The 23164-nt window shown below is 37.0% G+C and overlaps 1 protein-coding gene across 1 annotated transcript; it reads left to right on the top strand.

The window, feature by feature from the left end:
- The first annotated feature begins 14612 nt into the window (after positions 1–14612).
- On the top strand, positions 14613–20919 carry LOC129753536 (uncharacterized). Its single transcript, XM_055749358.1, has 2 exons — positions 14613–19989; positions 20636–20919. Exons 1-2 carry the CDS (start codon positions 14613–14615, stop codon positions 20917–20919), a joined length of 5661 nt encoding a protein of 1886 aa, XP_055605333.1.
- Positions 20920–23164: the final 2245 nt, after the last annotated feature.

Below are 23164 nucleotides of genomic sequence, written 5' to 3'. Positions count from 1 at the left end.
TTCAGAAATCGTATTAACATTCAAAAACAGATTCAAAATTCAAACTTTTAATGCAGTTTCAGAACCAATATTCAAAATTCAGGTTCAGATTCGGTTCGCGAATGAGAATTCAAGATTTGTTGAGTAATGCAAATAGCAAATGATCATAGACTAGGCTTGCCAGACACTTTCAGAAAAAAGCGGAACATTTAACGACAAAAAAGCGGGACACAGCCGAAAAACGCGGGACATTTAAAATACTCTTTAAAAGCAGCTTAATAGTATTGCCAAACTTATACGTATACCATCAGCCAAAGTTTTTCACTATACACTTTCCAATTTTTTATCGCAGATTGATTTTGCTCAGTTTTTCTTACATAACTTCTATTTACAGGTTTTTTTTTCCATAATCAAGGTTATTTTCCACGGTTCTCGCAAATAAACACGCTATTCGGGAGAAATATTTCAAGTCCTACATGAAATATGATGGCTTTAATATCGCGTAAAAAACCTGTGTGCAAAAACAAATATATTTCAAATTTATTTTTAAAACTTGAATAGTCAAGAAGAATTTGCATCTTTATATACTTTGGACAATTGAGTCGAGAAAGATACAACACCTTACATACAACGAAAGGCAATTTAATTCAAAATCTGCGAAAAATTAAGATTTATAATCATTTGGAAGCAACTTAAACAATATTTTCTTCATACCTAATTTATTTGCATTGGTTGAACGTTCTCAGAAAACGCTTAACTGAATCAGAATCTTACGGTAACTTTAGGGTTTTTAGGTTTTGTCTTATGTTGACTCTGAAAAATTGATGCTAATTTTGAGAATGAAGACGTATTAGAAAATTTGTTTGTGATATGTTGCTTATTTTGAGAATAAAGACGTATTAGAAAATTTGTTTGTGATATGTTGCTTATTTTGAGAATAAAGACGTATTAGATAGACTTTTGTGTTTAACCAATGAATTGAAATTGAGGATAAAGGTTTTTGTTCCAGTGTAAGTCAGTGAACTTTGTAAAAGTTATCCACGAAAAAAGCGGGACATTTTGAAAAAAAAAAAGCAGGACAGCGGGACATTCAACAAAAAAGCGGGACATGGCAACCCTATCATAGAACTATCATTTTGATAGCAAATTCAATTCACAACTTGGAGTGCTCGTTTAACCTTATGGCTAACGTGTCTAGTTTATACGCCAGAGGTCCAGGGATTCGATCCAACCGCCGTAAAATCTAGGGGAAATTTTGTGAGTCTACGATCGTAAAATGAAAACAAATATAACGAAATGCAACAATGTGACAAAGAATCCTTGATACGAACCAGTCAAAGGCTGAAAGTCTGTATAACAAAGACAAAAAAAAATTACAACTTTTAGATGAAAATCACAAATATAAAGGATAATTTGACTTTATTTTGGTAGTTTTGCCTAATTTCAACATGGAATCATGGAAAATAACATCAACATGAAAAATATTTGCTGATAAAGAAACATGTAATCTTCACTTAAAAAATATGAAGTGAATTGTATAATATTTTGGATATTTCAGTTAAATAAAAAGTCGAATTTTAATCCAATATCTTAAATTAGGATTGGATTTGCAAGAACCGCGAAATTTCTCTAACTTTCACTTTTGAAAATTTGATATTTTTTCATCGATGGTTGGTACCTTTCAATTTTGTCAACAGTTTGGTAGATAAATCTTATTTAAATTGAGGAAAGAATTTTTTTATTTAGAAATTGGAGGCTTCGTAAATTACCGTTTTCGATGATCTAATCAAATAACCTGAATCTACCAGACTCTGGAGCAAATTCAACATCAATGAAATCTGTTTCTCAATTTTGTTACTTATGGCTTCATTGTACAATTTCGCTTGCTTTTATTCAGATTTTAGTACGTATTTTAAACAGTTGCGATTTAAAAGTAGAAACTACAAATGTTTTCGAACTGAAAAATGTATAATGCAAAAATTACAAAACATTTTTTTAAGTTCTTTATTATATAAAAAACAGTCACCAAACATTTGGATAAGAATTATAAATTTTGCAATTCCTGCTTTCCTTTGATTCTCAATTTTGTATTTAAATTTAGTTTGTAACTTCATAGTTCTATTTTTATTACTAGCTGATCCCATACGAACTCCGTTTCGCTTTCAACTTAGAATCTGTCATGAACAGTTTGCATGAAAGTCGATTGCCAAGCTTTTTTTAGATGCACTTCCAAATTCATTGCTAAGTGATAATTGCAAAAAGATTTGGCGATAACTTTTTCTGTCGTCTGCTATTAAATTTGAAATCAGGAATCAATCGACGTGCCGAAAAATCCCTCGTGTATAAACTTCGACTCGATCGTTTCATAACTAAGCATAATTGCCAAAAAAGTTAAACCCCTTTCAGTGGCATCTTATACAATCTTTGATATCTGAAATTAATTGTCTTACCTGAAAACTCCCGTGTGCAAATTTTTAAAGCAATCCAATGTCAATATGGCTAAAAAAAAGTGAAAAATTAATCAATATGGACGATCCCTTTCGTCGACCCCTGGCAAAACATTTGACATTTGAAATCGATTGCCCGTCCCCGAAAACTACGGCGTGCAAATTTTCATCCCAATCCGATGTCAAGTAACGACGATATTGCAAAAATATTGAAAGGTTAATATGGACGACCCCCTTTGCAGGCCCCTGCCAGGCCTACGATGAATTTAATACCTGAAATCCATAGCTCGTCTCTCAAAACCCTCGTGTACCAATTTCCATCTGAATCCGATTTATAATAACGACAATATCGTATTAACAGTGAATAGTTAATATGGACGACCCCTTTGACTGACCCCTGTTTTTAATTTGGATAAGTGAAATCAATTGATTGTCCCTAGTAACTCCTATGTGCAAATTTTCATTCCAATCCGATGCAAAATAACGTCAATATCACTAAGATATTGAAAAGTTAATAAGGACCCCTTTTGCCGGCCCCTTAAACTAAATTTGATAGATCAAATCGATTGCACGTTACTCAAAACTATCGTGTACCAATTTTCATCTAAATACGATGTATACTAACGTCAATATCGCAAAAACAGCGAACAGTTAATATGGACGACCCCTTTGGCTGACCCCTTACACATAATTTTACATCTGAAATCGATTGCTCGTCTTTCAAAACATTCGTGTGCAAATTTTTAACACAATCCGACGAAAAGTAACGTCAATATCGCGAAAACAATATTTGTCTTGTATGGACGACCCCTTTCAGAAGGGGTCATCCGAACATCTGAAAACATTTTTCATCCTTCCTGGTCCTAATGGGTATCCATGCCAAATTTCAGACCTCTAGCTCTTAAGACGGCTGAGTCTATAGAGGACAAACAAACAAACATACAGAAATTGCTTTTTATATATATAGATTGGATAGTTTGAATTGCGGGTCCTAGCAAAATTCGGTTTTGGGTGTTGAATTTCACTGTTAAACTGTCTGCAGCTTCATGGAATTTTAATTTAATTCTTTTGCATCATTTTTTATATTAGAATATTCGTCTACTTCCCAATAGTCATGAGGGAAATATTTATTTTGCTTTCGATGAAGCTCATACCAGGTGATGAAAATAAAAATAGTTTTTATATCTCTATGTAAATTTTTCTAATCTAGGGTTTTTTTTGGTTGTGATAGAGTTATTAAATAAATTGTTTATTTGAATTTTCCAATTGACAGCTCTAATAAGCTTTTTTTCATTTTCGATTAGTTAATTAATTCTCCCGCAATGTTAGCACGTGATAGATTAACAATTGTTGTTTGAAGATATCAGACGTAATGGTTATTTGAATGTAATATAACGAACTCTTCACAGTTTCTTGGTTTGTTCAAAATATTACGTACTCTCTGGGACAGCATAAAATAAAATTGATTCATAAAGCCCCCCCGTGAAAAATTGCCCTGGGTCCCTCGGTGGCTTAATACAACCCTGACCAGACATTAACTTGACCAAATCAAATGATATAAAAAATGTTTCAAGAAAATGAGTTCATGCTTCAACAACATTAACCCACAAAAAGACTACTCCACTTTGCATGATTTTTTTTTTGCAAACCAACAGTTAAGAAAAATTATAATGATTTGTTTAGTTTGTTGCCATACTGTGGCCTTTTGTGGACCGTAGTGTATAAAAATTTATAAGGTTATTGGTTAGAGGCACTGAAAAATGGTTATGAAAAATATTTTTCTAAGAATAAGTAAAAATAAAAAATAAAAAATGAACTGATGCATATAAATGTATGTATGTATGTTGAAATCCACCATGGGTGCACGGATTCACCGCAGTTTTGCCAAAGTATGTGCTCATTAACATTTTTTAGAAGTTCGATAAATCTACAATGTCGCGAACATCATACCCGGTACCATAGCTTCGTGTGAGCTGTTCTGTAGTGAATGTATTACGTGTTTCTGTTAGTATATTTTGGGTGAACGAATCTATCAGGTACACAACCAGTTGAAAACGGATAACATTTTTAGTGTTATTCATTTACTACAGGTATTCCGGCATCCGTGTATATACCTGGCTGATTGGCAACTGATTGAACGTTCGTAATTATGCAATTATTTAACAACAATTATATCATCTTACCTACCCATCATAACTGGGATTTAAATCTTTAACCTACCAAATTGTCTCGAGCTCAACACTCTGACTATCTCAACACCCATTCAATAACCTTCTTACCACTGGGTGCCTCGCATTCGCATTTGTTTTTTCCATTCCGACTTTAAAAGGCTTTTTTTATTCTTGCCACTCCCGGTGTGCAACGCATTCACTTTCACATACTTTCGAGAGAATATTTAAAGATTCCAATCACGTCCCCGGCGGAACTGATTCCACTATTAAGGAAAATATTTCCCTAAGATTGAAAACACCTACATTTTATCGAACCATAGATTTTTTTTGGAAAAACTGTCGCAAACTTTATCTCCATCTCAGTCGTGCATATGCCAAGCCTTCACATAAACTTGTCATGTCCCGTGCGCAAAAAGCAACGCTTGCTTCGATCCATAAATATGCTTTTGGAAATGATGAACTGATGCATTTAAATGTAACTAACAATATTTTTTAACAAATTTAGCCATTAATGGTTTTTTTTGACAATTTTTAATCGAAAATTTGACGTTGTTTTTATTTTGAGCTAGGGTTTTCTCGTTAGAATTTGGAAATTTCAAAACAAATAGGCTAATCACCATCAAAATATGAGGTTTCCTAGACAATTTATCCAAGCTCTATCATATAAAAAAAAATTATACACAGCTTGTTTCCAGCATGGAGGGACGACAACAAAAAAATCTTTATAATGGACATAACTTTTTTCAATCAGGTTCAAAAAATTAATAGTTACCGATGGTATCCAAAGATCCCATGCATTGAAGTGGTAAATGGGATCACTATTTTTGCAAGGACGTGAGCAAGTTTTCAAGTGAGGTCAAGCGCAACACACTTTCTGTTAATTTCTATCTATTTTTTATGACTGTGGATCTGTCAAACTTGTGTGTAGGTTTAACAAACCTCAGACATAAGTCTTTCGAATAATATGAAAAATGTGTAGTAATGAATCAAATTTGCGCTTGAAAATTCCGAAAGGCTGGTGCAAATTAAAAATTGGATAGATATTGAAACATTATTGAATCAATTTTTTTTCTAATTCAAAAAAGCTTTTACATCTCCAACGAGAATAAATCAGATTTCTGAAATAATTAAAGAAAAAAGTGTTAAAAATTTATTCGGATGGCATCCCTGATCAACACATTTTACGATTGTCCATCAAAGGTGCCAGGTTGTATTTTTTTTTTCAAAAATGATGACACTACGAAATAAAATTTGAATTTTTTAGGACACCAATAGATTGCATTGACAAAAGCGAAATACAGCTGCTGTAATGCCTAAATCTATGCAACAAAAATGAGATGTTTTTTTTTTAAATCAGGACATTTTTAAGACCAATTTTCAAAAATCAGGACAATTCGATTTTTTTTCAAAAATCAGGACAGTCAACAAACAGAAAATCAGGACAAATCTATGACACCTGGCACCTCTGATAAAGCTTCGAAAAAAATCGGAGTGTAATACTTAGATTTCTGTCGCCAGATAGCGCTATTCGGGTCTCCCGTTTTTTCATTGAATGGTGTATATCGGTTAAAGTATATTTGAATAAATACTTATCAATATCTACACCCACAGCTCAGACTCTTATATAATCATGACTTCTTGGGAGGTGGGAATTTTTTGTGATAAAATTAATTACAATGATACTAACTATAAGAGATAGAAAAATGAAGTTTTCAGCAAAAATGCACATCGAATCACGCGCTCTAGTTAACTAAAATCAAATATTAGGACGTGTCATTATCTCGGTTTTTTTTTTCGTGGCAGTGTTTAGTTCAAATGTTAAATATTTGATTAGGAAATTATGGGAGATAGGTTACCTTTTAAACTCGAGAAATAACTCCAAAGTTTGTTAATTTTCAATACAAATTCACACATTTAAGGACCTTTTGAGACCATTTCCATTTCTCGTGCAAAAGTCGAATTTTCATCGTTTTCTTTACCTGAGTGCATTGCGATGCTTCAATAAGCGATAAAGCACATTTGGTCAAATTTTTATGAAAACTTGAAATAACTGATTTTTTTCAAATCAAAAAAATGTTTTTAGGATAAGGTTGCCAGAATTTTTTCCACTCCCACCCGGGCCTAGCAATTCCGGGCATTTTTTCAAAAAAACCTTGCAAAATCCGGGCATGGATTTCAATTTTTCAAATCCAAAAACCAGACAATAACCGGGCAAAATTTAGGTGTTACTATATATAAAAGCAAAGAAAAAATGCAAAAAAATGAAATTAATATTTCATTAATGTAATTGCAGACTTCCAAAATCTTCTTGAAACACTCAAATATATAAAGGTTTATAAAAGTAAATCAGCGAAATTATTTGAAACAACCGTTGAAAATGACCATACCGTTGCTAAAACTTACTCAAAAACTTCGATTTTTTTGGTTTCTTTGTGAAAATTGTGAAAAAATCCGGACAATATCCGGACTTTTTTCACTATATCCGGGCAACCGGGCCGGACCGGACTTTCTCGAAATTTTGCATCAAATATCCGGGCAAACCCGGATAAAACCGGCAATCTGGCAAGCTTATTTTAAAAACTTGACCAAATCCTCTGTATCGCTTATTAATGCATTGCAATGGACTCAGGCAAATACAACATGGTGAAAGTTCGATTATGGCACCAGAAATGGGAATGCTCTCTTTCATAGGGTCTTGAAATGAATTTGTGTGAATTTGTATTGAAAATAACCAAACTTTGAACTTTTTTTTCTCGAGTTTAAAAGTTACCTATCTTCTATAATTTTACAATCAAATAAATGATATTAGAATTAAATAATACCGTCATAAAATACTATTTTGGTTTGCATCAATCCGAGATATGCCAATTTAAAAAGTACAAGTTGTGCTAAAAAAATCCCTGATATCCAACGAACGCTTCAAGATATATGTTTGCTCTCTTGGAGAAAAATGTGCACATTTTGATTTCATACAAATGCTAAGAAGACATATTTCTTGTAGAAATTCATTTACAAAAGTTTGAGCCAGAATATTGTTATTTTTGGCCCATCCAAACTTTTCGACATTCAAAAGATTAAAACGGGCTTACGAATGTCATATGTATGTAGTGCTCTCGGCAGTGTCGTCTCAAAAACTGTTGGCTACCACTTTGTAGAAGACAATTTGGCTCTATCTGTTCCTTGAAAAATGTTTTCATGAGTAAATCATGGAAAAACGACATGATCTAATATTTGATTTAAGGTTACTGAAGCGCATGGTTTGTTTAGCATTCTTGCAAGCAACATCATTTGTCTACACCGACAAATCAGATTCTACTCCGATAATGAACTTCCATGGAGGTGAAATTATCGGTATAAGATTCTATGCCGAATCGGCCTTACTAAGCATAGTCCAAGCATTGTGTAGCCGGAGCGTTGTTTGTGTGTGTAAACCAGGCATTAGATCAACCATTTCACATCAAAGACAAAGGAAGATGAACAAAAGAAACCGGCCAAACGGTAGACGCATTGCGTTGTTTTGGTAATCAGCTGTGGCAGGAGGATAATGCCAATAAACTTTTGTTTGCCAACCGACTATGGTGCACTGGGTAAAATATCGGACTAGCAAGCCGAGATGCGATGTTGCAGTGAGTTCGATACTCACTATATTCATTTTAAAGATTAATTATCCAATTGGATGAAAATCCCATAATTTTTTTTCTTGTTTGTGAGCTCGAGTCCTTAGGCCAGTAATGCTTTTGAAATCATATCATTTTTGGTACAGCACACTTTTCAGCGCCTTTTCGGCGCCGACCGTGGCCTAGAGGATAGCGTTCAAGTCTTCTAAGCCAGAGGTCATGAGATCGAGTCCCGGTTACGGCATACATAGTACTCTTTCTGTGGATTAGTGGTGTTAGCATCAGTAAAATGCTAGCCATTATATCCTTGTAAGATGTACGCTTTAGTCTTAAGTAGAATTTAGATCTCTTCAAAGAAACATGAAGTTTCACTGAGATCCTATATGTGTGTGTTCGTTTTTTTTAGAGATTTTTTAAATAGGTATTGAATTTTTACAACCACTTCTATGGGTGTATCTCTTATAGTTTCTTCATAATTAATTTTGTCGCGATAAATTTCCATCCTGGAACTATGCTCATAAGCCCTGTTTGTAGTCATTCTATATTTCTTACGGATTCTGTTCTAACACTCTAAAAGAGCAATTAATTTTCAAAGTCAAGCTGCTTCAAAGGTTATGACCCCACTTGAGCCGAGTCTTGTGTAACTTTGTAAAAGAAAATTGAACCAAGCAGCATCAATTTGGCAACATTTCTCCCCCATTCAAATTCTGAACAAACTTTACATGCAGTTTGCTCTGGTTCCATAATAGGTGAAAGAATGGAAATCAACCTCACAGTAAAAGCAAAGGCCTGAACCCGGAAACATACAATTTACACCCATTTGAAGTTATAGATCTTTAGTTTCCGAAGACGCGGGTGGAAGAAGCTATGCAGAGTAAGAAAATTGTTGCACGTGTAGAACAAAAAGCTCACTAAAGTGTAATCATCGGCTCAAGAGCTCCTTTAGCTTGGGGGAAACTCTCGCCGATAATTGATTAGATCGTCCAAGAACCGTTTCTTTTTTGCTGGATCTCCATTTTCAGCGGCGTGTAAGAAGGGAAAAAAACATCATTTCTAAGTTTTCCCTTTTGCCCCTCGAGGCTTTGAGTTGGTGGGTTCAATTTGTATCAACTGGAAGGCCCTGAAACCCTACTTAAACTAGCCCATTTGGGAACATTTGGCTGGGATAAACGCTTCGGTAAGTTGGGGCCAAATCTTGGGGATGGCGGTGAAAAGATAAAAAACAAAACAGATAAATCTAGCAGTGTTAAATCGATTAAAGTAGTTAGCCTTCGGTGTTTTTTTGCTGGGTTGATGATGAAGAGAAGGGTGGATTGTGAGGTTTGGGTGATTTGTTTGAAGAAAGGGCATTCGAGAGCATCATTTTCCGCGAACTTTTCAGAAGCGCGACCATTGAGCGCGGTTCTTTTGTGCGAATGTGTCTTTCTTTGAAGTTTGCCGTGGTTAGACTGTAGCTCGCTATCGTTCACAATCAAACTGTATCAGAGCTGCAGAGCCCTCGGGTTGAGAAGCGATACAAGAACTAGCGATCTGACAATGTAATAATATACACGGTCTGCGATTAGACAGAGGATTTGTTCTATTTTTTTCTCTATTTTCTTTAGAGGGACGTTCTGGCGTAGACAGAGCTAATGAATAAGAAACCCGTTCCGGATCATTTCGGTAATTGGTGTCGTAAATCGGTTCAGCAACAATAATCTTCGGAGATTTAGTTCCAGGAAGCAAGGTCATATTTTGTACCGATAGAAGGAAGTTTACTAGACGGATTGATGAACCTCCTTATTGAGGATGATCATGTTTTGTGTGAGCATTCGTGTACACAACTGAGCCAATTAGAATCAGATTGTGGTAGTCAGAACAACAAACTTAGCATCTAAAAATACTTGTTGATCCTCATGGCACATGATATCAAATTTTTCTGGTTTTGTCGTGCTTTTATTTTGTATATATAACAAATATCAACACAGTATGTCTATTTTCATTATCTTTTTTGTGTTAGTGATACGTGAGAGATAACCAAACGAAAAACTAGGAACATTGTGAAAATAAGGAGCACTTAAATAGAAGTAAATGTTAAATCAACAAACTTTATCATTTTTTGTTACTTTAATTTATCGGCCTTATTGGTGTAAAGTGATGTTCTTTTTAGCAGGGACATCTTAAGATTATGAAATTTTATAGATGGATAAAACGTTAGAATATATTTAGAACATAATGCATATCAAATGCGAAACAAATATTTGATATGTGATGATAATGCTTCTAAATAAATATTACCCGCTCATTTTCACCATCTGTCATTTCATCTCACGTTCTATCCATCTTTAAAATTTCAAAATCTTAAGATGTCCCTACTAAAAAGGACATCACTTTTCACCAATAAGGCTGATGAATTAAAGTAACAAACATAAATTACGGTGATTAATCTCTCCATAAAATTTATCATTATTGTGGTCCAAAAATAGAGATTGTTTCTTGGCCTGCCAGAAGGTTCCCAGATTTCAGCTCATTGGGGGTCACTCAACGGTGCCAGAGTTTCGATAAACATTTGATACCATTTATTCTAGCGAAACTGCAAAATCCCCTTTTTTTTGCTTTATCTTTCTAAATCATTTTAAAACTGACTCATAACTACAATTCACTACAACTCTTGTTAATATTGTTTCTCAAATATCTGAGATATTTCCACTTCTATGAAAATAAGAATAGATCAATGACTTACTTTGTTTTGTTTGTTGTACCTAGTGTTGCCAACGTAACAAACGTTGCCATAGAAATGTATTTTACTTTATTTACCTTGAATGTTGCCAAAAACTACTATTATTTAATTTTCTTTTATTTTCTGCGTATACTTTATCTCATATCTACATTCCTTCTCACCTCAATTCTCAATTGAAACTTGAGAAACTCCCTGTGCCAATCCGTTTTTCTACCAGAGACCCCATCAGAATCAAATTTTTCGCAGCAGCAATCTTGACAATCTGCGCTCTCTGTGTTTATTGTACCAACAACGCCATTGTCGTGATTTTACTATTCTTACGAATGTCAATTCAAAGATTCATTTAGACATGTCTGTCGCTCACAGGAAAAGATCAATGACCAACTTTTTTTGTTTGTTGTACCTAGTGTTGCCAAAATAACAAACGTTTCCATAGAAATATATTTTAATTGTTTTATCTCAGTGTTTCCGAATACAACTTTTATTTCATTAATTTTTTCACAGTGTTGAAGTTTGAGATAGCTAAATTGATAAATGCATGAGGTTTTAAAGAAATATTTGATCCCATCATTTTGTTACCAAACATGCTTCGAAAATAATAAAAAAAACTCAGTTATTTTTAAAACAATTTTAAAAAGAATTTTTTAGAAAAGTATAGCTGTGAGTCAGTCTGAAAATGTTTAGAAATCAAGAAAAAAAAAGTAGTGTGTAAAAACTAAAACCGATAAGCTTTGTAAGTCATGTTGTTAGTCGTGTCATGTTCATGTTGTGACTATGCAATTTTCGAAGAAACTGTCAAATTTTTTTCCTAAACAATAAAGTTTTTCGTAGCATGAAAATTTTTATAATCTTAAAACTGAGCTTCTGTAACGATACGATGAAAACAGGAAAAAGGGAGTCAAGTAATCCAACTCTCCCCTACAGTTTCAGTTGGAATACTCTCTTACTTATCAAGTGAATACTATCCATAACAAAATATTAACAAATCTAAGGATTATGCCATCTAGCGCAACAATAGACGTTTAATTCATTCAATTTGTCATTCAAATTTACATGCATCGATTGTTCTACTTTTTTTTTTCAATCCAGAGATAATGCAAGTAATCAAGTGATAAAATGTCTATGTCTAATTAAAGTAGTATTTTGGTGCTTTGTTGAAAAAACTACCATGTTTGCACTTATTCACTGTCTCAGCGTAAACTGTCTCACTTGTCTCACTGTCTTTTACTAGCAAAGATGACAAGTAACAACTACTTAAGTAACATTTTCTTACTTTTGAACTTTTATAGTTGCTTTATATTCTGTTCGTCTATAAACAAACATTCAATTAAGTTATTCTCCCTTATAAAATACTTTTAAGCAGGACCAGATTAAGCCGTCGGGAAGCCCGGGGCACTTTTTCTAAGGGTCTCTTATTTTTTTTTAGTTTTAATTAAAGATATATCTGTAGCAGTTAGTAAACAAAAAGAACTAGTGTATTTATTCTAATATCAAGCTATATTTCTGCTTAATAAAATACAAAATATAACTGTAGATCGTTTGTTCAAACGCGAGAGATCAATACTGATTAAATATTCATCATCACATTGGAGTTTCAGTTGAAAAGTCGAAGTACAAAATTAAAAACAAAATTTTCCTTCTTGAATTAAGAAAAAAGAAATAGGAATTAGGAATATTGATACATTGCAGTTCCAAAACTATGTAATTTGGAATTTATCTCATGATAGTGGAAAAAATTTATTTTCAAATCAAAGATTTTTGATGAGTACCTCATAAAAATTATGATATGCAAATATTTATAGCTTTGTCGAAAGTTTGAAGGTTTTTAACGTTACTACGAATGTTACAACTATCTGAAAAAAAAAACAAGAAAACAAAAACTTTGATGCGCGTTTTTTCGGTGTTTTGGTGCTAGCCATGATTTAGTGTTAGTGAATAGGGAGTAGAACAGTTAGGTAGACGTCAAATTAGGTCCATCCGAAAGTGATCTAAAATAGCTTTCGGATGGATATAAGCTCTGTTCAGCTGCGTGAGCAGAAGCTTTTCTACTCTCAGATTTTAATACTAGCAAATAATGTAATTGTATGTATAGAAAAGGTTTTTGCTTTATATACATTTATCCCGTTCGCAACTTTTGCTTCGATACAAGATAAACACTTCAAACCAAACCGCCGCCGTATTCACTTCGCTTGTTAATAAACCCCCAATCAAACCGAAGAATAAAGTGTTTCGTTTAGTGAAACGATTAGTGTTTTCGGATTTCTTTTCGCGTTCCGAAATAGTTCCGGTGCCAAAATATTTGGTCCTTCGAGCCGGATGACCGTCCGGAAGTGGTCCTGGAACAAAAATCGGACTTAAGTTAAGTGTGAAATCATCTCGACAGCAGCCAAAGTGTGAACCATTTTGGGTTCTAAAATCGCCATCGCATTTAGACTCTGAACTGAAGTGATTGTTAGTGCAAACAAAACAAGTGCATTCGCTTAGAAAGTTGGCTTGGCTTGGATGCAATTAATTGCATCGGACTATAGTGTTCAGCCATCGCGAAATCAGAACAATAAGTGGTTTGGATATTCAAGGCCCAGTTACCATCCGTGAAGCGGCATACAACTCCAATCGACACCCTGGCGGAGACTTGAAGTTCGGGAAGCAGATTAAGGAGCAATTAAAAAGGATTTGATTACCAGGAAGTATTTGTTGGCTTGATGCATGAGGCCAGAACATATGTGCTGTTGAATAAAACACAGAATTGAATGTGAATTGTTTTTAGTTGCATGAAGTGTGTGCCCTGTCCGTTTCAACAATTTGGTCTTGGTAATTCATTGGCATTTTTCACTTTGCTGTTCATATTGGTTGTGCCCACTCGCTGCTGTCAATATTGGGTGGTCTCGGAATTCGCGTCGCGAACGGATTAAACGTTGAGTCGATCTTAAGTAAGTGAATTTACTCAAAGTCGGAAGCACATTAAGGTGCAAAAGTCAGTAGCACATTAAGGTGCAAAAGTCAGTAGCACATTAAGGTGCATGTCAGTAGCACAAAAGGTGCAAGTCAGAATTGTTCAGTACTGGACGGAGTGGGTCCAAGGTATCTGAATTAAGTCAGAAATTAAGTTTGTCAGAAATCTTGTCTGAATTTGTCAGAAATATCATCAGAAATTTAAGTTTGTTAGAAATCTTGTCTGAATTTGTCTGGAGTTGTCAGAAATAAAGTTTACCAGAATTTTGGTCTGAAATATCGTCTGAAATCGTCAAAAATAAAATCAGTAAATGATTTGCTAGAAAAATTGTTGGAAAATAAGCGTGTGTCAGAAACTTTAAGTCAGTTAAGAACTTGTGTGAAATTGCAAAGCTCAATTTGTCGAAAGTTTGAAGCCTGTGTCAGTCATCATCGTTTCTGTATTGGACGGATTGGGTCCAAAGTTGCCTGATTTGTCAGAAAGTTCAAATCGTTTGTCGGAATTTAAAAATCAACTCCTGAACGTCATCAGTAAGTGAGCCATTTTAAGTGTTTGGTCAGAATTTCGTCAGTTTTGGACAAATTGGGTCCAAGGGTGTCAGATTGTTCGAAAATTGAAAATTATTTTTTACGCTTTCCCCAGTTTTGGGTTGAATCACTACTTTTTCAGCTCTTTTGAGAGAGTTTTTTGAATCTAAAGTAGAAGTTGGTATAATTTTCAACAAAAATGGCTAAAAACGTTCAGCTGAAGTCATTACAAAGGAGAGAGCGACAAATAGTGCTTCTAATGGATAGTGTAGAACGATTTGTGCAAAATTACGAAGCAGAACGTGATGAGTGTCAGATTGCTTCAAGGCTTGAAGCCTTGGAGCCTGTGTTTGGTGAATTTCACGAAGTGAGAAGCAAAATTGAGATGATTGTGTTTGAAAGTGAAGAAAAGAAAGACAAGGAGCTCTACGGCGAGGCAAAAGAAGAAGCTGGATTCCAGCGGGAAGAAGAAAACGACAAGATACTGCTTAGCTTTGAGGATCGTTTCTTCCAGCTAAAGGGTGCGCTTTCGAAGTTGCAGAGCATCCGACATCAACCTGCAAGCTTGAGCGAGTCTTCTCACAATCATGAGCGTGTGTCCATGGGATCAAGAGTGAAGCTGCCAGAGATTCGATTGCCCAGCTTTGGTGGAAAGCTTCGCGATTGGGTTTCGTTCCGCGATAGCTTCCAGAGCCTAATCCACAACAACGAGCAACTCGCACCCATGGAGAAGTTTACCTATCTAAGGTCAGCTCTCTCCGGCGATGCACTGAAGGAGATACTCTCTATTGAGCTGTCAGATGCTAATTACATCATAGCTTGGGACATTCTGACGGAGCGGTATGAGAACAAAAAACTCATAGTAAAGGCATACTTAGACGGATTGTTTTCGTTGGAATCGATCCGAAAAGAAGGTTATGACAGCATCAACTATCTCATAACTGAGTTTGAGAAAAACCTAATGATGCTGCAAAAGGTTGGCGAGGACACCGATGGTTGGAGCACCATACTAGCGCATATGCTCTACACCAGGCTAGATTCTGTCACTCTGAGAAATTGGGAAACTCATCACAACAGCACAGAAGTGCCAAAATATGAGGACATGAGAAAGTTCCTACGCAACTACTGTTCCGTTCTGCAGTCAGTCGCTCCTGCCAAAGAACCCCGCTCCAATATCGCCGATCACAAGCAGCCTAGAGGGCAGTCAGTATGCCACACAGCCTTTAAGTCACCCAATCGATGTCCATTTTGTAACGAACCATGGCATTCGCCCTTCCACTGCCAAAGATTCCTTCGAATGAAAATTGCAGAACGCCTTGAAGCCGCCAATCGAAGTAGAGTCTGCCGAAATTGTCTGCAGCCTGGACATTTCGCATCGAATTGCAATCGTAGCAGTTGTCGGTTGTGTCAACAAAGGCATCACACTATGCTGCATGCTACGCGATCCTCCGTTCAAAATCCGTCGAATTCGAGACCCAGTCAACAGTCAAATGCACAACCTATTACCCAAAGAAGCACCCAAGTTTATTCACAGCAAACTCACCAACAGCAAAGACAACACGCCAGACCAATAGTTACGGAACACCCACACACTCAAACACATAATGCAACACACAATTCACACAACACAACCACACAATTGAATTCTCCCATGCCAAGCACAAGCCAAAATTACGTCGCACTTCCTGCTAAACCTACAGCAAATATTTTGCTTTCTACCGCACTTATCAAGATTAAGGACCGTCACGGTAATGCTCTGATTGCTAGAGCATTGTTGGATTCCTGCTCGCAACATTGCCTCATGACTCGAGAGTTTTCGAGAAAGCTGAAGTTCAAAGAATCGCCAACGTTTTTGTCAGTCCAGGGTATCGGTTCGTCTCAGTCAGTTTCGACGAAGAGCATAAGTGCTAAAGTTGGTCCACGATCGCCGAAAATCTCTGAATTCCAAGAAACTATGGAGTTTTTCGTGTTGCCAAAACTTACCCTTCAACTACCTACGACATCGTTTGATCCCTCGTTTATGTCGCTTCCCGATTCCGCTTTGCTAGCTGATCCTTACTTCCACGAATCAAAGCGGATCGATATCATAATCGGTGCCGAATATTATTTGGACTTGTTGAAGGATGAACGTCAGAAAATGTCGAAAAACGGTCCCACGCTTCAGAATACAGTTTTTGGTTGGATTGTGTCAGGTCGAGTGGTAGAAGCTCCATCAGAAGTGTCGCACACCTTAGTCTGTTCTACAAGCGACTTACAAAAGCAGCTCACGAGATTCTGGGAGCTAGAAACATGTCGTGTCACTAGCACTCATTCCATTGAGGAGTCGATGTGCGAGAGGATTTTTAAGCAAACCACAAAGAGAGATGAAGCAGGACGTTTTGTTGTTACCCTACCGAAGAAAGAGTCAGTTTTGTGTCAGTTAGGCGATTCGATGCACTCAGCTACTAAACGTTTTCTAGCATTGGAAAGGCGTCTGGATGCTAATCCAGAGTTGAAGAAGGAATATGCAGCTTTCATCCACGAATATCTCGATCTTGGTCATATGAAAGAGATTTTAGAAAGCGCTGAACAAGAACGAAGCTATTACATGCCTCACCATGCTGTCCTGAAGCCCGACAGTACTACTACAAAGTTAAGAGTCGTTTTCGACGCATCTTGTCGAACATCAACCGGAATTTCGCTCAACGATGCGTTAATGGTCGGACCTGTGGTACAAGATGAACTGGTGGACATTATTCTGCGATTCCGGCTTCATCGATATGCCGTCGTTGCAGATGTAGCTAAAATGTATCGAATGGTTAGAGTTCAAGAGTCAGATCAACCTCTTCAGAGAATCCTATGGCGTGATTCTAGTGATGATTTCATACGTATTTTCCAACTTACAACCGTGACGTACGGCACGTCATCAGCACCGTATTTAGCGACAAGATGTTTGCAAGAGTTGGCTGATCAAGAAGCCGTAAATTGTCCGATTGCGTCAGAAGTGCTTAAGAAATCATTTTACGTTGATGATATGCTCGCAGGAGTTGGGTCTGTTGAAGAAGGCAAGCTTCTTGTGAGAGAAATGATGAAGGTTATGAAGTCAGCTGGAATGTCATTACGAAAGTATGTGTCGAATGAGTCAGAAATCCTTGAAGAAGTGTCAGTTGATCTTCGAGAAGAAAGATCAGTGTTAGAACTTGATTCCTCCCAATCTACAGTTAAGACACTAGGCTTGAAGTGGCAGCCTAGCTCAGATGAATTTCAGTTCAGCACCATTAAGTGGGATGAAGCGTCAGTAATAACCAAGAGAAAGGTTTTGTCAGATGTTGCAAGATTGTTTGATCCCCTGGGTCTAGTCGGACCAGTCGTGGTCCAAGCCAAGATATTTGTTCAGCAGTTGTGGAAATTACAGTGCGATTGGGATGATAAGCTTACCGATGATCTCTCAGAGCAATGGAGAGAGTTCCGCAGAAATTTTGTCAGTCTAGATAGTTTGTCAGTTCCTAGATGGGTCGGTTTATCTGTCAGTACTCAGTCAGTTGAAATACATGGGTTTTGCGATGCGTCAGAGAAGGCGTATGGAGCATGTATTTATATAAGGTCAGTCGATCAGAATGGGTCAGTTTTAGTCCGTCTTTTAACGTCAAAATCCCGAGTTGCTCCTCTTGAGAACTTGAAGCAGAAGAAAAAGAAGCAATCTATGCCCCGTTTGGAGCTTTCTTCTGCCCTTACACTAGCGCATTTGTACGAAAAGGTTCAGAGTAGCATCAAGTTGACGTCAGTGAAATCGTACTTTTGGACGGACTCCATGATAGTGAAGTGTTGGCTAGCATCTCCACCTTCTCGATGGAAAGAGTTCGTAGCTAATCGTGTGTCTGAGATTCAACACATCACCGATGGAGGACACTGGAATCATGTGGCAGGAATTGAGAATCCTGCTGACCTTATTTCTCGAGGAATGACTGCAGCTCAACTACAGTACCAAACGATATGGTTTCAGGGTCCTACATGGCTTCAACTTGATGAGCAACATTGGCCAAAGAACGAGCAGAGCCAGGAGGAAAACGTAGACGTTACGATGTTGGAAGAGAAACCAGCTACTACTGCAACAATACAGACGACCGAGCACAACGAGATTTTTGGTTTAAAGTCCTCTTACACCGAACTTGTCCGTCTCGTAGCTTGGATGCAACGTTGTCGTTTCAATTCACAAAAGTTGAACAGAAAAAGTCGGAAGAGTGGTCCCCTCAAGGTTACTGAGTTAGACGAATCGCTTAAGACACTCGTGCGCATAGCTCAACAAGAAGGTTTTGCCAAAGAATATGCTGACTTGTTGAACAATCGTCCGATATCAAATTCATCGAAAATCGCATCCTTGAATCCTGTAATGGTAGATGGTTTGATTAGAGTTGGAGGTCGACTACGTAACGCTGCAATCCACGAATCCCGAAAGCATCCATTCATACTCGATCATCGACATCCGTTCACGACAACTGTGATGATATACTACCACCAGAACCTACTGCACGCTGGTCAACAGCTGTTGATAGCATCTGTTCGAGAACGATTCTGGCCAACGAACATTGGGACACTTGCTCGAGCAGTCATTTTCAAATGTGTAGCATGCTTTCGCGTTAGGCCGAAAATCCAAGAGCAACTTATGGCGGAGTTACCTAAGCACAGAGTCACACAATGTCCAGTATTCCAAAAGGTCGGAGTAGATTACTGTGGACCTTTTTACATAACCTATCCTCAGCGCAAAGCTCGACCCACGAAAGTCTTCATAGCTATCTATGTTTGCCTGGTGACTAAAGCAGTTCACATAGAGTTAGCAGCAGATCTGTCCACACAAGCATTCTTGGCCACATTCCAAAGATTTTGTGGTCGTCGAAGCGCTCCAAGTCTAGTCATGTGCGATAACGCAAAGAATTTCGTCGGCGCAAAACGAGTTTTGGACGAAGTACATCAGCTTTTTGCCAGTAAAACGTTTCAGGACTCTGTGATAAACTACGCTGCAGATCGAGGAATTGACTTCCAGTTCATTCCTGCTCGTTCTCCAAACTTTGGCGGCCTGTGGGAGTCGGCTGTGAAGTCGTTTAAGACTCTACTGAAAAGAACTATTGGTTCACGTTCGCTGGTACATGAAGAATTACAATCAATAATTGTACGTATTGAAGCTGCATTGAATTCGCGTCCTCTCACAGCCCTGAGTAATGATCCTGAGGATTTTGAGCCACTCACCCCTGGTCATTTTTTAGTTCAGAAACAGCTAATCGCACCCCCAGAACATGATTGGAACGAAGTTCCAGAAAACCGTTTGAATGTCTGGCAAAGAATGCAACAAACGTCACAGCAACTGTGGAAAAAGTGGTCATCAATGTACCTATCAGATCTCCACAGTCGAACTAAATGGACCAAGCAAAACGACAATCTCAGAGTTGGCATGATGGTTGTCCTAAAAGAGGATAATCTTCCACCATTAAAATGGCCAATAGCGAGAATCGAAGCAGTACATCCTGGACCAGATGGCAACGTTCGTGTCGTCACTGTGCGCACACAGTCTGGATCGTATGATAGAGCAATCTCCAAAATTTGTATTTTACCTATCAACGATAATCTACAATCACAAGATCAATAAAATTTATGCAGAAAACTGTTAATGAGAATTGTTTAACCCGCTGGTCTTAATCACAAAATTAAAATTAAGTTTCCAACACTCTACAAATGCTCGATATGAATGAAGTAAAGTCAAGTTTAAGAATCAACATCATTAAGAAGTCAATTCAAGCCATTCATCAAAACTCACACTACAGCTCATTGAATCAAATTTTGAAACCATATCGTTATTAAGAAATCGTACTGTCTGAAGAAAGCATATCATCCTAAGAATTACACGTTTGCATGAAAGCATGACACTCCCATGGAGAAAGGATTAAGTTAAGTCTGCATGATCATGAGCTAATCATTCCTCATCATACTATCGAATGATCAGAATCATCCTGCGAAGTACAAGGAGTCATTATAAATCACTCCAAGCTCTTGCGTATGAGCCTAAAAGGTTTGGCCAACCTTGCGATATTTGCGAGAGCTTCCTGAAGAAAATCGTAAGAAGGATGTCATCATACTAAAGATCGACAAGCGTCGTTGGAGCGTGTGCGGAGGCCCAGCGCCTCCGCATCCAGGGAAGTTCCTTTTTTATTTAACATTTGTCAAAATGTTCAGCACTTCCTTCACACGCAGGTTACTCCATTGGTTGTCGCGCGGGTCGAGCAGCCATTCACCGACGCAGTGGCAACGCAGCACAAACATCGCACATCACCTCAGCATACCATCGAGCATTTGGGTCAGCTATCCGGGCCATTCACCAGGTCCAGCCACCACCACAGGCGCATCAATCGATGCAATTGAAGCTGCTCATCATGCTGCATCATCCATTCAGCAGCAATCCATCACCACGATCACCACCCGTATCCGGTTTAGCAGCAGCATCTGCAATTATGTTGCGGGAAAACAAATTTCATTGAGGTCCAATTGGGGAATGAAATTTCACTGATCCTGAGGATTCTGTTTACTCACCTGGTCGACATTGTTTCCTGGAGAACCGAGAAACACCGAACATTCTCCGCACCGGTTCAAGAGGAACATCATCGGGCCCATCAGGAATTGGTAAACCGTGCAGTGAATTCCGCTTCCTTGGTCCATCCATCGCACAAGAACAGCTGCAATAAACAAAATCAATCACTAATCACAACAACGAGAAGAAGAGCACGCGAAGAAGTACAATTTTGGGGCAACAATTTCAGTCTTCTGCAATTGATTTGCTCAATTTCACCGAAAATGCAACAATTACTCACCTCGCAGTTTCGCCGATCCCAAACTCCAAACAGCAGCCAACACCCACACCGAGTTCAACCAGAAGAAATCATTCAGCTCCAGCAGGCCCGGTCCAATTCGTTTGCAACTGCAACAATGAAGTACAGCAGAAACAGCAACAGCAGCAACTAAATTTAGATTTTAGTGAAAACATTCAACACACGAAACAGTGATGAAAACAGAACAGAAAAATGTAAACATAACGGTACTTGTATTGAAATAGTATTTCAAGGCGGGCGGCATATGGTTTGGTGCTAGCCATGATTTAGTGTTAGTGAATAGGGAGTAGAACAGTTAGGTAGACGTCAAATTAGGTCCATCCGAAAGTGATCTAAAATAGCTTTCGGATGGATATAAGCTCTGTTCAGCTGCGTGAGCAGAAGCTTTTCTACTCTCAGATTTTAATACTAGCAAATAATGTAATTGTATGTATAGAAAAGGTTTTTGCTTTATATACATTTATCCCGTTCGCAACTTTTGCTTCGATACAAGATAAACACTTCAAACCAAACCGCCGCCGTATTCACTTCGCTTGTTAATAAACCCCCAATCAAACCGAAGAATAAAGTGTTTCGTTTAGTGAAACGATTAGTGTTTTCGGATTTCTTTTCGCGTTCCGAAATAGTTCCGGTGCCAAAACATTCGGAAACAGCTTTGTCCCACGTATAAATTTTTGGCTAAGGGCTTTTTTGTCACTTGTATAGCGTACTCTCTTATGTGAACTAAATAGTTATAGTTATATTTCAGAATTTAAGCAAATTTGTGTATGTTTCTTTAGCAAGTTATGGAGGCATCTGAGAGAAATTTTAATGAAAATATATGTTATACTATCGAGCCGTGGAGGAACTTTTCTCAAAAAAAGTGTATTTCATACGCTAAGTTACAAATTCTGAATTAATTTATATTTTGGGGTTCCCCCGCCCTAGTTTAAGGTATAATAAATTTTGAACTTTTAATATAGTTTGTTTTTCGATACCTGATTAAAGCCAAACTTTTTATTTTGTTCTCCTCCGTGGGCCCCCTTGAGCCGGGGCAATTGTTCCACATTGCCCTCATTCTCTTAGTCCGGTGTTGCTTTTAAGTCATTGTAGAGAGAAAGTGTCACTTTACAATTTTTTTCAGCGTTCGAAGCATTTGATAGAAACTGAATTACAGCTGAAAATTTCAGTATTTTCAAAACACATAAAATTACTTTCAGCGTTTTTAAAAAAAAAATTAAGCTTCTAATGATTGCACTAGTTTACATAATTTTGAATTGTAGACGTAATTGACCGACCCATATTTTTTTTAATGTTATATCAGGCGCTGTATCCGAAAATGAAATTAAAAAAAATCAGTAGAACAGTTTTTGAGTTGGAATTTAGCATGTGACCTTCTAATAAGCTAATTTATAATTTTAGCTTGAAACGAGTGTAATTTACCATGTTTAATTCTTCCTATACGAATATTAGCGGCAAGGTTGCCAAAATCACAGAAATATCTATAATTTCACAGAAATTTGTGCCAATTTTCATCATAAAATCTGTGGCACAGAAAACAAAATTTTAAGAATTTTCACAGATTTCCCAGAGCTTTAAAATTTTGGATGATTTTTTTCAAAAGTCAACTTTTTATGTGAACATAAATTTTGAATGATTATCTTTGAAATGGAAGAATATGATAAATTTGGTAATGTCTATTGATTTTTCTTAAGTGAAATGTAAAACAGAAAGAAAGAAAGTCAGAGTTTTTTTCGTCAAAACACAGATTTTTTTTCGGTATCTTTTATTAGTGATTCGTCAAATTACTGTAAAATTCATAGGTACATTATCGTTTATATAAGGAAACTATAACTTCTTCAAATTTCAACCAATTTTGATAAATAACTGCTTGAAATCTTTTTTTGAATTGACAACA

Source organism: Uranotaenia lowii, chromosome 3 (assembly GCF_029784155.1).
Source record: "Uranotaenia lowii strain MFRU-FL chromosome 3, ASM2978415v1, whole genome shotgun sequence".
Classification (NCBI taxonomy): domain Eukaryota; kingdom Metazoa; phylum Arthropoda; class Insecta; order Diptera; family Culicidae; genus Uranotaenia; species Uranotaenia lowii.
Note: the sequence above shows the minus strand (reverse complement) of the source record. Positions and strands in the feature narration are given on the sequence as shown.